At 42.2% G+C, this 14,901-nt stretch overlaps 1 protein-coding gene across 5 annotated transcripts in view; it reads right to left on the minus strand.

Moving 5' to 3' along the window:
- LOC111957022 (5'-AMP-activated protein kinase subunit gamma-2-like) overlaps positions 1 to 14,901 on the minus strand; it is a 58,724-nt gene that overhangs the window by 15,026 nt on the left and 28,797 nt on the right. For 4 of the 5 annotated variants that reach the window (XR_002876332.2, XM_023977734.2, XM_023977735.2 and 1 more), the window contains 4 exons: positions 3,900 to 4,126; positions 1,843 to 1,903; positions 972 to 1,078; positions 476 to 557 (listed from right to left, as the gene is read on the minus strand). Coding sequence is in view for 4 of the 5 variants with exons in the window: in XM_023977734.2 (XP_023833502.1) it covers positions 476 to 557; positions 972 to 1,078; positions 1,843 to 1,903; positions 3,900 to 4,126 (477 nt within the window). In the remaining variant the exon portion in view is untranslated. Of the gene's footprint in view, positions 1 to 475; positions 558 to 971; positions 1,079 to 1,842; positions 1,904 to 2,106; positions 2,504 to 3,899; positions 4,127 to 14,901 lie in introns of those variants that run through there. The other variant, XM_023977737.2, reaches the window with a different exon arrangement.

A 14,901-nucleotide genomic window follows, 5' to 3' on the forward strand; every position in this document is an offset into this window, starting at 1 on the left:
AAACCTGACTCAGTTACACCAGCTCTGTCAAGAGAACGGACAAAATTCACCCAACTTATTGTGGGAAGCTTGTGGATGGCTACCCGAAACATTTGACCCAAGTTAAACAATTTAAAGGGCCAATGCTACCAAATACTATAATTGAGTGTATGTAAACTTCTGACCCACTGGGAATGTGATGAAAGAAATAAAAGCTGAAATAAATCATTCTCTCTACTATTATTCTGACATTTCACATTCTTAAAATAAAGTGGTGATCCTAACTGACCTAAGACAGGGAATTTTTACTAGGATTAAATGTCAGGAATAGTGAAAAACTGAGTTTAAATGTATTTGGCTAAGGTGTATGTAAACTTCCGACTTCAACTGTACGTATGTACAACAAAATGTGGAATAGTTTAAGAATGCATTCATTGGTGGATGTAGGTGTTTTGCATGTGAATGTATGTCATACTACACGAAGGGTGTGCCTTACCCACAAAACACTGCCTCTCTGAATCCCATAGTGGGGCAGCACGCACCCCGTTGGCCACTAAGGCAAAGAACGCCTTCTTCACCTGTGAAAAAGGATCATAATCCGAGAACAAAAAAATATATTGATGGTATTCCACATCTTGTAAAATGTTTAGTGTAAATCCTAAATAAAACAATAAAGCGTTCTGGTTTGATGGGTTTCATATGGAAACTGAAACCATGAGGTTAATGGATTTGGTGGCTGAGCTCCTAAACATCAGTGTTTCTGTACTTCCTTATGATTACTGTTTAACCTTTTATGAGTCAATAGTAATGCTCTCCTCATGGAACATTAACCRTGCAATTTCCAATGCCTTTAGACCAAGGATGCACTTCAATACCCATAAGAATGTTCCTCAGACACACCCTGTTAGATAAACAGATACTGTCAAACTTAGGTCAAAGTTAGTTAGTGCTTCTCAAAGTTATGTATACATCATCTTGTGAGCAGGGCTTACCTGTAGGCCAGTGTCGAACACGACCAGCTTGGAGCTGGTGGGAACGATGTCATAACAGCAGTGGGACTTCATAAAGCGCATGTAAATATCACTCTCTGGTTCAGCAGCTGGAAAGATGGGTAGAAAAATATATATTCACACTGTGTATACAGTACATCAAATCATTTCACTAGTCATCATACTGTATACTGAACCAATGAGGTTGGGCTGGGGGAATTCCTTATTCTAACAAAGTGCACCCATGGGTTGAGATTGATTCCACTGCATGAGGCTTTGCGCTATCCATAGCCGCAGGAATATGTTTGGGGATGGGAGTGCTTTTCACCAACGGGTGCACACTACAGATAGCTATATTGGTCAACTAATACAGACTAGTAAAGGCCCAGTGCACTACTTTTGCGAGTTTGTTTTGGGGGGGGGGGGGGGGGTTCAGCACCCCTACTTCGCTGCTATGGCGCTATCATCAGGCATGATCAAAACAAATCCTGCATAATAGGACTTAAATATGATTTATTTTATGATATGTAGCGACAGGTGTTCAATAGCTTGTAACTGGTCCCATGTGGCTCAGTTGGTAGAGCATGGGCTTGCAACGCCAGGGTTGTGGGTCGATTCCCATGAGGGACCAGTAGGAAAAGGTATTAAAAGGTATGCACTCACTACTTTAAGTCATCCAGAGCTTCTGCTAAATGACTAAAATATATATATTTTTAAATGTAACTAATATTCACATTACAATTCACACCAGCACTTTACAAAGAAGCAATCAGTACCATTGAGCCTGGTCTTGAACTATATCCAAATAAAATTGCAAAAACGTCAAATAAAATCAAAATGTACGTTATTAATGCAGTAAAATGCACTTACTTACCAACACCATCATCGTTTAGTTCAAGTTTCTCCAACATGCCTTCGAATAAACCGTAGAAATTCTGTAAGAATAAGAGGCAGGGGGGGTGAAGAACGCGCTCCAAATCTGGCACACCAATATCAGACCAGCCGAGCTGCAGGCGCACAACAGCTCGCCGTTTGCCAAAGTGTGGACGAAAAAACTATGTAGATTCAATAACTGCTGGCACGTTCCACCGTGACAAAATCATACATTTGAGAGACTGACAGACTAAAATGTCCTTACGCAAAACCAACAAAAAGAAAAGCAAGCCCCGTCTGACACGCACAATACGCACTGCACGCAACTCATTCAAGTGCCCTTGTCCAAGTTTCTACTGTATGTGGGCAATTCATGTCGGGGGCTCTGGCTGCCAGTAACTTTAAWGGCACATTATTATTAGACTACACGCCCCTTAACTGTAGTAGTGGAACATTCCTAAATCTATTTTGCTGCAGTCAATAAAGCCGTTGCCTACAGTAGGATCATACTACTGACTAAAACAGAGGAGTGAGCAACACGTCCGGATAAATAAACAGTGTGCAACATGTCCGGATAAATAAACAAAATAATACTTTAATTTAAAAAGCAGTGTATCGTCTTAAGTAGATATTTTTCTGCGCATTGTGTGTATTGTGAACGACAACGGAAATCGTTAAGGTTTCATTTATTATTATGATCACGCTCTAGAGACACACCCTCCATGCAGMACGACCAAGGCTCTTCACCATATTAGGAAATCCTTTATGTTGCCTAGCAGCGAGAAGCCAAGGATTCCTTGTCCTTTTCTATGCCCATAACTGTTTTGCAGGACATTAAAATGCAACAATATACACAACGCATAGTTATTTATATTGACAATTATTTACAATAATAATGGCAAGGGATGAATGGGATGAAGTAGGCTACTTGCACAATGACTAAGACATGGTGCAGAGGTTGTGTACTGCAGCAAAATGATCCAATAACAAAATAAGTCAGTGTGCAGTTAATTTGCCTCTTTMCCTATGCTACAAAGCACTTCATCATCATGGCACGTTCTATGAGCCAAATCATATTGTGCTCTTTGTAGCATATGCGGATTCAAAACCATCTTTTTGTATTAGTAGTCTCCCCTAGCCCCTTGATTAGACCCTACCAGTGCACTGACAACCCACTGCAGTAGAAGAAACCGCCCTGATAGCTCACGCCTGGGATGCCTAACCAACCCCCCAGTCACCCTATACCTCATGGTGACACAGCAATTCTCCAGCCAAAACCACTACTGCACTGTCATAAATCTAGCCCGTCTAACCCCGCATCAGCATGAATCCCATCCCACTCTACTGCTGCTGCACTGCCACAGGGAAGGGAACGTGCAGTATGTTAACATGGGGCTGTAAATCTGAGATGGAGGGCTGTTTCATTCAAACGCTTCCAGATTGGATTTGGCAGAGACATTCCTTTGATTAGGGTAAGAGCCTGGTGTGTGTGGATGGAAATAAATAAATAAAGAGAGAGAGACCGAGACAGAGAGCAAAAGAGTGCGAGAGAGCGAGAGAGAGACTTATGGCTGTAATCATGATGCCTTGGGTGTAATAAGCAACAAAAAAAACAAGGATGGTGATGAAATATTGACTTACACTGTCAGGGTAGATATAATTCTATAGCTCAAATAGACAGACACACAGAGTTACTTGAATTATTAGTTTTAACAAGATACCACATCAATCAAATCAAGGTCTCTGTCCAACAGGAGAGGGGAACATAACAGACATATCAGTTCAAACATCTTGATTAGGMTAGTATTGAACTCTGCTGAGCTGAACGTTAGAGCTGAACAAACCGACTTTGCTGAAACAATCACTTAATTCCAGTCATTTATATATTTTACCACTGTATAGGTCTAGGAGACTCAGAAAATCACATCAGCTTTCCCCCTTAAACCACATTTCKTTGGCAACCCTGAAATATTGCTTCAATACAGTCAATTATCACTGCCACTAACAAACACAGTAACTCAGCAGTTGGTGTAGTAGGTAGTAAGAGGTATCACTCACTGGCTGTGAGGTAGCTTGGGGCAGTGGGAAAGCGTAGGGTATTGGAAAGGAGGAGGACATGGGGGGCTTGGCAGAGGACGGCAGGCTGAGGCGCTGTCCGGCGTCTGGTGGGGGTGATGAGAGGGAGCGTTCCAGGCACTCTGGGGCACTCTGGTGGACCTCCTGGGGGAACAGCATGTGCAGGCTGGGGGTGCTGGGTGGGGTGGGGGAAGATGAGAGGCCGGAGACTGGAGGAAAGACAAGGACCAGAGAATAATTAACAGTTAGCACTGATCCACACAGGCCTGTCATGTATACATAGTTTCCCTAGAAATCTCCTGTAGTGCGGTTGCTATGTTCACAGGTGATATCAACTCAATTTCTATTGTGTTATTGACTGTACGTTTGTTTATTCCATGTGTAACTGTTATTTGTGTCGCACTGCTTTGCTTTATCTTGGCCAGGTCGCAGTTGTAAATGAGAACTTGTTCTCAACTGGCCTACCTGGTTAAATAAAGGTGAAACTAAAATAAATAAAAATAGTGGTCTTTCTAATTGGGATTTTCCATTGCAATAGAGTATGTGCTTGTCACATAATACTGTAATAGTGGAGTGGGTCCCCAATAGATTTAGCTTTTCAGAAGAATATTGATTTCAATATCATTAAGTATCCTCATGTATCATTAGCAGAGCATGGTTAAGCGCTACCAGGGCCTGGAAACCTGCCAAGAAAATATCAACCCGTCCTGTCCCTAAAGCACAGCAATCAACTGTTTTCAGTGGATCATATTCACAGTGCAGTGTAAGCAAAGCTTGTCAGTCTGACAATACAGTAGACTCATTTGGCTGTACCGTATGTAGGTTGTCAGGAACGGGTTGGACAACCACACAGTATCAGAGAACATCTTCAAATACCTAAAAAATGAATCCAAACCTGGTTCAAATTTCRAACAAATCAATCAAATGAATGTGTAGAAAAGTAATATTCTTGCAGTAGAGGGGAATATAGTTATCCTCCCTCCCTCCCTATCTAGCTTCATGTACTACTACCACAACACCATTGCCCAGCCTACAGAACAGATATCTAGTCTACAGTACAATACAGTAGTAGTAGTGATATATCATCTAGCCTGGGCATCCTATATTGGACAGCTGCCCGAGAGGCTGGGAGGCTCCAGCTCTGGCAGTGTCTATGTCAGGTCGAGGCCGTCGCTCAGTCACATGACAGCCCTTACATGCCCCTCAGCAGTCACGACCCAGCACAGGGTGCGGGTTGACATACAACACCCACACGGCTCCAGGCCCACCCTGCTGTGCTGACATATTTCTAAGGCCATACTTCCAGTGACGTGGGTGATGTGTACAGCCTGGTTCACATTTCATCCACTCCACCATGGGACTCTCATGGGCTCTGCTCACCTCCAGTAGCTTATCAGCAATGCTTCACTTTGACATTCAAGCCACCACTCATGAATCTAACAATCACCTATAGGCACAAGCCATGAATGCCTTATAAAAAGGCACACTATCATAACAGCTGAAGTGATTWTGGATTACTTGAACCCAAATGAAGAGAGTTTAATTGATTGAATTCCAAAAYGCTAYATATCCCTTTTCAGAAATGTTGGTAATTAGCTTTTTTGGYTTAAAGAACTTATGAAAGAGATTGGTGTGTTTTTYCCACATCTAATCATGGAATGGGTTATTAAATGACAGACGTGTTTAACCCAGGGGAGAACGACTGCCCCCTCTCATTGAAGCCACATAAATTCAAGGCCAACTTCGGTACTACAGGCATTGTTAGCAGAAAACAGGATCCCCCATTATAATGAATGGAAAAATGGCGATCTTCATGGTCAATCTTAGTATAAATAAATAATGTTTTTAAAACAATCACGGTACCAATAACTGCTAGTAATATACCATATGCATGTCCTTGAATTATTATTATTTATTTTTTTAAATCGCAAACATAAGTAGATCATTTAGTTGCTAATGGTAGCCTGCAGTACCCCGGTCGGTCTTCAATTMAAGTTATTCAATGAGAGGTGGCAGCACTGAGAGCTTGCAACGTCACTCCAAAGAGTAGCTCAAACTGTGTATGTTATGTCTCCATGAGACCCCAACTTAAACAACTAAATTTGGCTTCAATGCGCTGTTGAGTCTTCACAAATGAATGGTGTCACGTGATCAATGGCATTGTCCATTCATATATACAGTCATTGGTTTAACCTATCACTAGACAGTCACATTTAGTTACAAAACACCTCTGAGGTTGCAAGCTTCACCACAATCAAATGTGCCACAAAAAAAACCCATATATTTTCATATCATAGCTGGACTGTGAAGACATGTTTTTGTTTGACATATATATATATATTCATATATGACATACATATATTCATATCATATATTCATATCATTGTACTGATTAATTAATATATATATAAATTAATCAGTACAATGATACGAGATCTTGGCTCTGGTAAAAAGTAGTGAACTATTTAGGGAATAGGGTGCAAATTGGGAAGAGGCCAAACTTTAATCAAACACTATAGCAGATATATAGCTAGATTTGTGATGTGTTAGAATTCTATGTTAAATATTATACAAGATACRAACATTCCATTCCAGCTAAACAATGGATAGTGTTTTGCAACAAAACCAAATGCAATACATATCTAAAATATATTAATAAAAAAAATCTGAAGACCGTGATATTTTACACATAAAGCATTTATTTCTGATGAAAAGAACACAAATGTGAAACATCGGTGGATAAAGCATTTTGGAAATAAACAAATCAAATCTAAAATGTTAGAGTAAATCTTTAATCTGACAAACTTCCTCAGTTCCATAACATAGTACAAACATAAATAAACAGTTATAAATAAAATAGCTGCTTAGAGACTTAAGAGCGAATCATACAGCGCACACACTGGCTTCTCCCTCTACATAGATGAAAATACAACGGTAAAATAAAAAAGGGACTGAATACTAAATGCCAGTAACATTCAACCCATCAAAAGTAAATAGTAAACCGATATACCATCTAAACTAAAGAAAGGTCAACTTGATTGAAGAGGATAAATCTGCAAAGCCATTCGTCATGTCAAACAAAAACATGTCTTCACAGTSCAGCTATCTCCACTATCTGACATTTAGCTGGCTAATACCAGCCCCCTCTTCAGTCGTGTTGGTGTCTTATTTTAGCCATGCTGTTGTGGCACATTCCACAGGAGAATATAACACAGGGGACAGCAGGGAGGGAGCTCCTCCTCACCCAAACACACAGGTACGGGAGRCGGAATACACCACATGGGATATTGGAGACATTAGAGTAATCTATACCAGTGTTAGTCAATCTCTAGTCCATTGACCAGCACAGGCCCTTGGACGTTACAGACGGGCCTCTCAGTAAACTGACATCTAAAAATCAACATTTCAAATTACTCACACTACATTTGGAAAAACACAAAAGCTTTGTGTGTAAAGGGCAATGGTAAACTACGCTGGTGACGGAGTCATATTGGCCAGTGTTCTTTCCATTAGGTGTTAAGAGAAAGGCCTGTGGCTCAATGCCGTTTGGCCTCAACATTAGGCTAGTCTAAACCCAACCTAGTCTAAAGCAGTGGTTCACAAACKTTTTAAAAATGATTTAAAGGAATTCAGTCTGGCTTTAAAATTACTCTTGAAACCTAAAATAGTAGAATGCACAAGGTGCAATTTTGAAATTGGGTAGTGCATCACCAGTTCCTCTTGTCATGTTAGTCATTTCATACCTTAGAGAGCTATTTATAACTTGTCAGAAATGTCCAGATCAACTAGCCCATGTCAGCTAATGTTTTTTTATTTAGGTTTTTTAGCCCATAGATATTGTTGGAATTTTTTACTCACTCAAATATCACATGAACACACATTATACATGGTAAAATGTATAGAATTRCAAGAAAATTAGCTTCAAAACCGCAAAAATGTTCTTTGCACCCCATGACAAAWWGTGTAGAATTTCCAGAAATAAGCTTTAACCCTGCAAAATTCTCTCCACCAACAAGAGGGGTGTGAACAGGGAGGGGGGGATTGTAATGTATGAATTGTAATGTTTAAAACAATCTAAGTAACTATACCACATAGGATATAGATCTTTTGAGTCAAGACAAACATTATAAAAGGGTCACACATGCCAGAAGCCAACTCTTCTAGCCTTGTCCCATGTGCTATAGACAACTTTTCTATCGTTGACATGCCATACTCTTCTATTATGGTCATGCTGTAACCATAGAAGACTTGGCAACAGAACATACAGTATGGGACCAGACCAACTAAACATAGCACCATATGGCTTCACACATGGGCGGCAGTTAGACTAGCTGTTAGAGCGTTGGGCCAGTAACTGAAAAGGTCGAATCCCAGAGCCAACAAAGTGAAACATCTGTCGATGTGCCCATGAGCAATGCACTTAACCCTAATGGCTCTAGAATCGCCATTGAGAATGGCCGTGGCAATTCACACMTGCATCTAAAATAGGACAAATATAAGCACCCATCAAATTATTAATAATTATTGTTACATATGGGTTTACATTATCATGACAGCTTGGGCCATAACCCCTTCCTCCAATGTTCCCATGTCAGACTGGGGCTAAAATCAGGAGCAGTTCATGGCAAAGTGTMACTCAAAGTCACCGTCCGTAACACCCCAAGCATCCAGTAAGATATCCCAAAGGCCACCATCCATAACATGCCAAGCATGATGACCCGTTGCAACATGATGCTTTTGCAAAAAGACATGCATCATGATGCATAAGTTAATACATTGCTTTCAATGCAAAAAGATGCATATCAAAATAGAAATTCCTCAAGAATACTGAGGCATAGATATACATCAAGGGTATTGATGCATAAGTCAATACATTGCATTCAAGGCAAAACATTTGGTGATAAAGCTGCAATGGGTAAATTGGTGAAAGACRGGCATAAACTCAGACAGATAGTCTGTCATTTTTTTTTTTATATAGCTGTTCTCTCTATTCTCTAATCCCCTCTCTCCCGCCCTATCGCTCTTTCTACTTACTCTTCATCCACCCTCCTTCCCTTATTTCTCCCTCCCTCTCCCCTCTTTCTCTCCTCCCCTCCATTCTTGCTACCTCCTTTTCCTCCCACCCCTAATCTCTCTAACCCCTCCTCTCTTCAACCTCCACCTCTCAGACAGACAGACAGGGTTAAGTTCATGTTCACATCCTGGCTCAGCCCTAACTCAAGCCATAGGGTTAGGGTTGAGGTGCGATGTGAACAAGAAGTTAAGGTTAAAGTTAAGGCTAGGATTCAGCCAAGTTGAGGAGRAGGATTATTTAAGATACTGTTTGTAGAGGTAGGGTTTCAGATGTTTTCAGAAGATGTCCTAGCTTCAAGCGGAAGCTGGTTCCACTATTGGGGTGCAAGGACAGAGAAGAGCTTGGACTGGGSTGAGTGGGAGCTGCCCTCCCAAAGGGGTGGGAGGGCCAAGAGACCTGAGGTGGCAGAATGGAGTGCTCGGGGTGTAGGGTTTGAGCATAGCTTGAAGGTAGGGAGGGGCAGTTCCTCTTGCTGTTCCGTAGGCAAGTACCATGGTCTTGTAGTGGATGCGAGCTTCAACTGGAAGCCGGTGGAGTGTACAAAGGAGTGGGGTGACATGAGAGAACTTAGGAAGGTGGAAAACCAGGCGGGCTGCAGCGTTCTGGATAAGTTGCAGGGGTTTGATGGCACAAGCGGGGAGCCCAGCCAACAGTGAGTTGCAGTAGTCCAGACGGGAGATGACAAGTGCCTGGATTAGGACCTGCGCCGCTTCCTGTGTGAGGTAGGGTCATACTCTATGGATGTTGTAGAGCATGAACCTGCAGGAGCGAGTCACTGCTTTGATGTTTGCAGAAATTAACAGGGTGTTGTCCAGGGTCACGCCTAGGTTCTTTGCACTCTGGGAGGGCGACACTGGAGTTATCAACTGTGATGGAGAGGTTTTTGAGCGGCCAAAACTTCCCTGGGAGGAAGAGCAGTTCCGTCTTATCGAGGTTGAGCTTGAGGTGGTGGGCCRACATCCAAGTTGAGATATCTGCCAGGCACGCAGAGATGCGTGTCACCACCTGGGTGTCAGAAGGGTGGAAGAAGAGAAGTAGTTGAGTGTCATCCGCATAGCAATGATAGGAGAGACCATGTGAGGATATGACGGAGTCGAGTGAATTCATGTATAGAGAGAAGAGGACCTAGAATCGAGCCCTTGGGGACACCAGTATTGAGAGCTAGGGTTAGGGATAGGGTTGAGCCGGGATGTGGACATTAAGCTAGGGGGAGATTCTCATTAGGGCAAAAGACCATCCTCTGTCCCCTCTCCTCCATGACCCGGTAACCGATAAGTGGTCGAGGAATGTGTCAATTCGTTAGTAGGCAAACAGTAGCGAGTCCCTCCCCTCCTTGATAGCCACCCTTCATCGAGGATGCTCATGTGTATCAGAGTTTTGAAATCTGCCACACACCCTTTGAATCAGCTTTTGTTTTGTCAGAGAAAAACATGCACATGTTTAAAATCAACATGCTACTTATTGGTTTCTCTCTAAAATGTCTTTCACAACTAACTTCATTTGTTTTGATCACTTTACACATTTATTTTGGGATCGTCCCCTATAAAAGGTCATTTGCCTGATGACATGCGAGGGGGGAAGTGCATTTCCATCCATGTTCACTCCTCGATTAACTTTGACCTTTTCCAAAAGGAGGCTAGAGAGGACGGATTAGGAAGGAAGCAGGAGGTAAGCAAATCTAATTGAGAAAAGGCCAGGGTTAGGGATATATATACAGTGGGGAGAACAAGTATTTGATACACTGCACCTGTTTGAACTCGTTACCTGTATAAAAGACACCTGTCCACACACTCCATCAAACAGACGCCAACCTCTCCACAATAGCCAAGACCAGAGAGCTGTGTAAGGACATCAGGGATAAAATTGTAGACCTGCACAAGGCTGGGATGGGCTACAGGACAATAGGCAAGCAGCTTGGTGAGAAGGCAACAACTGTTGGCGCAATTATTAGAAAATGGAAGAAGTTGAAGATGACGGTCAATCACCCTCGGTCTGGGGCTCCATGCAAGTTCTCACCTCGTGGGGCATCAATGATCATGAGGAAGGTGAGGGATCAGCCCAGAACTACACGGCAGGATCTGGTCAATGACCTGAAGAGAGCTGGGACCACAGTCTCAAAGAAAACCATTAGTAACACACTAACACCGTCATGGATGAAAATCCTGCAGCGCACGCAAGGTCCCCTGCTCAAGCCAGCGCATGTCCAGGCCCATCTGAAGTTTGCCAATGACCATCTGGATGATCCAGAGGAGGAATGGGAGAAGGTCATGTGGTCTGATGAGACAAAAATAGAGCTTTTTGGTCTAAACTCCACTCGCCGTGTTTGGAGGAAGAAGAAGGATGAGTACAACCCCAAGAACACCATCCCAACCGTGAAGCATGGAGGTGGAAACATCATTCTTTGGGGATCTTTTCTGCAAAGGGGACAGGAGACTGCACCGTATTGAGGGGAGGATGGATGGGGCCATGTATCGGCGAACTCTTGGCCAACAACCTCCTTCCCTCAGTAAGAGCATTGAAGATGGGTCGTGGCTGGGTCTTCCAGCATGACAACGACCCGAAACACACAGCCAGGGCAACTAAGGAGTGGCTCCGTAAGAAGCATCTCACGGTCCTGGAGTGGCCTAGTCAGTCTCCAGACCTGAACCCAATAGAAAATCTTTGGAGGGAGCTGAAAGTCCGTATTGCCCAGCGACAGCCCCGAAACCTGAAGGATCTGRAGAAGGTCTGTATGGAGGAGTGGGCCAAAATCCCTGCTGCAGTGTGTGCAAACCTGGTCACGGACTACAGGAAACGTATGATCTCTGTAATTGCAAACAAAGGTTTCTGTACCAAATATTAAGTTCTGCTTTTCTGATGTATCAAATACTTATGTCATGCAATAAAATGCAAATTATTTACTTWAAAAAAATCATACAATGTGATTTTCKGGATTTTTGTTTTAGATTCCGTCTCTCACAGTTGAAGTGTACCTATGATAAAAATTACAGACCTCTACATGCTTTGTAAGTAGGAAAATCTGCAAAATCGGCAGTGTATCAAATACTKGTTCTCCCCACTGTATATATATTTGTTTTAACCTTTATTTAACTATGCAAKTCAGTTAAGAACCGGTTGAGCCGGGATGAGGACTTGAATCTAGGTTTAAATCTAGGTTTAGGGCCTCAACCTTAGACATAACCCTAACCCAATTAACAATTATTAACACTACATGGCAGAAAGGTATGAACTTGAAGCGGAGTTAAGGTGCTTTTGAGTGACATTGGCAAAACGGTTGAGGCTAGAAATACAATTCAAGTATGGGATCATTCAGCAGACGCTCCCGTTGAACGCAAGCCTACACCTGACCATGTCAAAGGAACTCTTCCCAGTGAAAACTTGGTCCCACAGAGAACAAGGCCTTTCTTCCATAGAAAAGCATCACCTACACTGCTTACATAACCATGATGCCCCAGTGGACTGTGATATAGCTAGCTAACATACCCCATTGTGACCTTATAGGGATGCCCTGTGTTAATAGGAAGTGGCTTAATTCATCCTCAACATGGTCTTTCATTCTCTCCCTGCAGTTACACAAAAACACTGTCTTCCATGTTCCATTCTCTGTAGAATGGTAAATTCTTAATGCAAAGACTTGAAACTCAGGGCATTGTTAAAGAGTGTCCCTTAAAGAGAGTCATTGAATTTCCTGTGATAATAAGAATTGACTTAATTGGGGGTTGTAGGGGCCGTTTCGAAGGATTAAAAAGGTTGAATCTTCCCAAATTATACATGTGTGACCGGGGGACCGTCATGACCTGGCATWTGAAATTTGAAGTCAATTGGCCCAAAAGCATGTTTGACCTCCATTGGACACAATGGTCTTGCAGTTCTAGAAACTATATACTGCAGTTCTAGAAACTATATATTTTATTATTCTTGTTTAATTTAACCCTTATTTTACCAGGTAAGTTGACTGAGAACACATTCTCATTTACAGCAACAACCTAGGGAATAGTTAYAGGGGAGAGGGGTGGATGAATGAGCCAATTGTAAACTGGGGATGATTAGGTGACCGTGATAGTATGAAGTCCAGATTGGGAATTTAGCCAGGATACCGGAATTTACACCCCTACAATAAGTGGCATGGGATCTTCAGTGACCAGAGGACACCCGTTTAACGTCCCATCCAAAAGACAGCACCCTACACAGGGCAATGTCCCCAATCATTTGGATATTTTTTTAGACCGGAGGAAAGGGTGCCTCCTACTGGCCCTCCAACACCACTTCCAGCAGCATCTGGTCTCCCATCCAGGGACCGACCAGGACCAACCCTGCTTAGCTTCAGAAGCAAGCCAGCAGTGGGATGCAGGGTGGTATGCTGCTGGCAATACATCTGTATATGTCTGTCTGCCACATATGTTTTTGCACTGAATGCAATGTATTGACTCAAGCATCATGTCTCCTGATGCATCACCGACTGACATTTGATACCAGGCTGCCCTCTCCCTGAGACTCTGGAAGGAGAGCACCACCACCAGCCGGGACACTGTCTATTTTCATACAGTTTAACATTCCAAAAATAGAGCAGCGACGATTCCACCGAGACTAGCCAATGTRGGCGAAGAATAACAGAGTTGGATTATCACCATGTTCAAGTAGGACTATGAATTACCATTCTATTTAGTCCAGAAAAAAAGAGATCTAAATCTTGATTTAGGAGTTAATGTAAAAAGTCAAAACACGTTGGTTTACTGTTGTGTTTTTTTATACAGTACTGGAAGTAGATTTCATTCCATACTCACATTTTAAGAATAAATAATATCCAGAAATTGCCATATTTAATAATAATGTGGGTGCCTACATTTGTCCTATTTCACACATGTACAGATGTGTGAATTGGAAATGTGTTTCTTCCATATCCCAYTCAGAGTAGGGTCACGGCCAGGGTCTCCACAATTACAGTTAATTGCCTTGCTCAAGGGCACATCACATTTTCCACCTTGTTGGCTCAGAGTCAAACTAGCGCCCTTTCGGTTACTGGCCCAACGCTCTAACCGCTAGGCTATTTCTCATATCCTCACTGTATTTTTGTTGTTACATTGTATTTATACAATCTACAAATGTACATATTCACAAATGTATAACGCTCCAAGATAACAGCAATTTCTACCTGCAGTTTTAGTTACACGCCCATATGCCTGGCTACTGCTTCACTCAACACACTAATCCTCTCTACTTTAGGTGTTTTATAAGGATGTGTAGTATGCGACTGAAACGAGAGCCCCCTATCTAAAACCTGAGGGACACCAGTCATAAATACCTCAGCTGTCAGCAGCCCCTATATGTAGGTGCTGTGCTAATTACAAAATGAATGCTCTGTTTTTACTGTCCAGATAAACAGGGGGTGAGAGTGATGTCTACCTTACTGCACTTGTTACAAAATGGATGCTGTTGATACTGTACTACTATTGAAACAGTAGAGGATTCATTTAACTGCTCGKATAAGAAACATTTCTTCTGACTGAGTCTGACTGATATTCCATGATTAATAATCCACCTTTTTCAATACTTGGGAGATAAAGCAGATTCCGCTCTTCATTTCACCCGTCACATTATTTGACATTATGAAGCTTACCATAGTTCCCCAGAACGGTTGAAACAGTCATGTGTTTGTTTGTAAATAGCACAACAGGAGAAAGCTGGAGCAGGAGAGTCCAGTTGTGTATTGACAGGGGTCACGTTTATTGAATGTCAAGTGTTTTTTTGCTTCAATAGAGTGATCAAGGACGTGCAACTATAGTTTTCCTTCACAGAAAATACATTAGTGCAACACAATCTGCAGAAAATAGCTTAATTGTCATCAGATGACAACAGAAGTGCAACACTATTTGGCTGGCAGCCACACAAGTAAATTAAGTAAATTGCAAA

This window comes from Salvelinus sp. IW2-2015, linkage group LG32 (genome assembly GCF_002910315.2).
Source record: "Salvelinus sp. IW2-2015 linkage group LG32, ASM291031v2, whole genome shotgun sequence".
Taxonomy (NCBI): Eukaryota; Metazoa; Chordata; class Actinopteri; order Salmoniformes; family Salmonidae; genus Salvelinus; species Salvelinus sp. IW2-2015.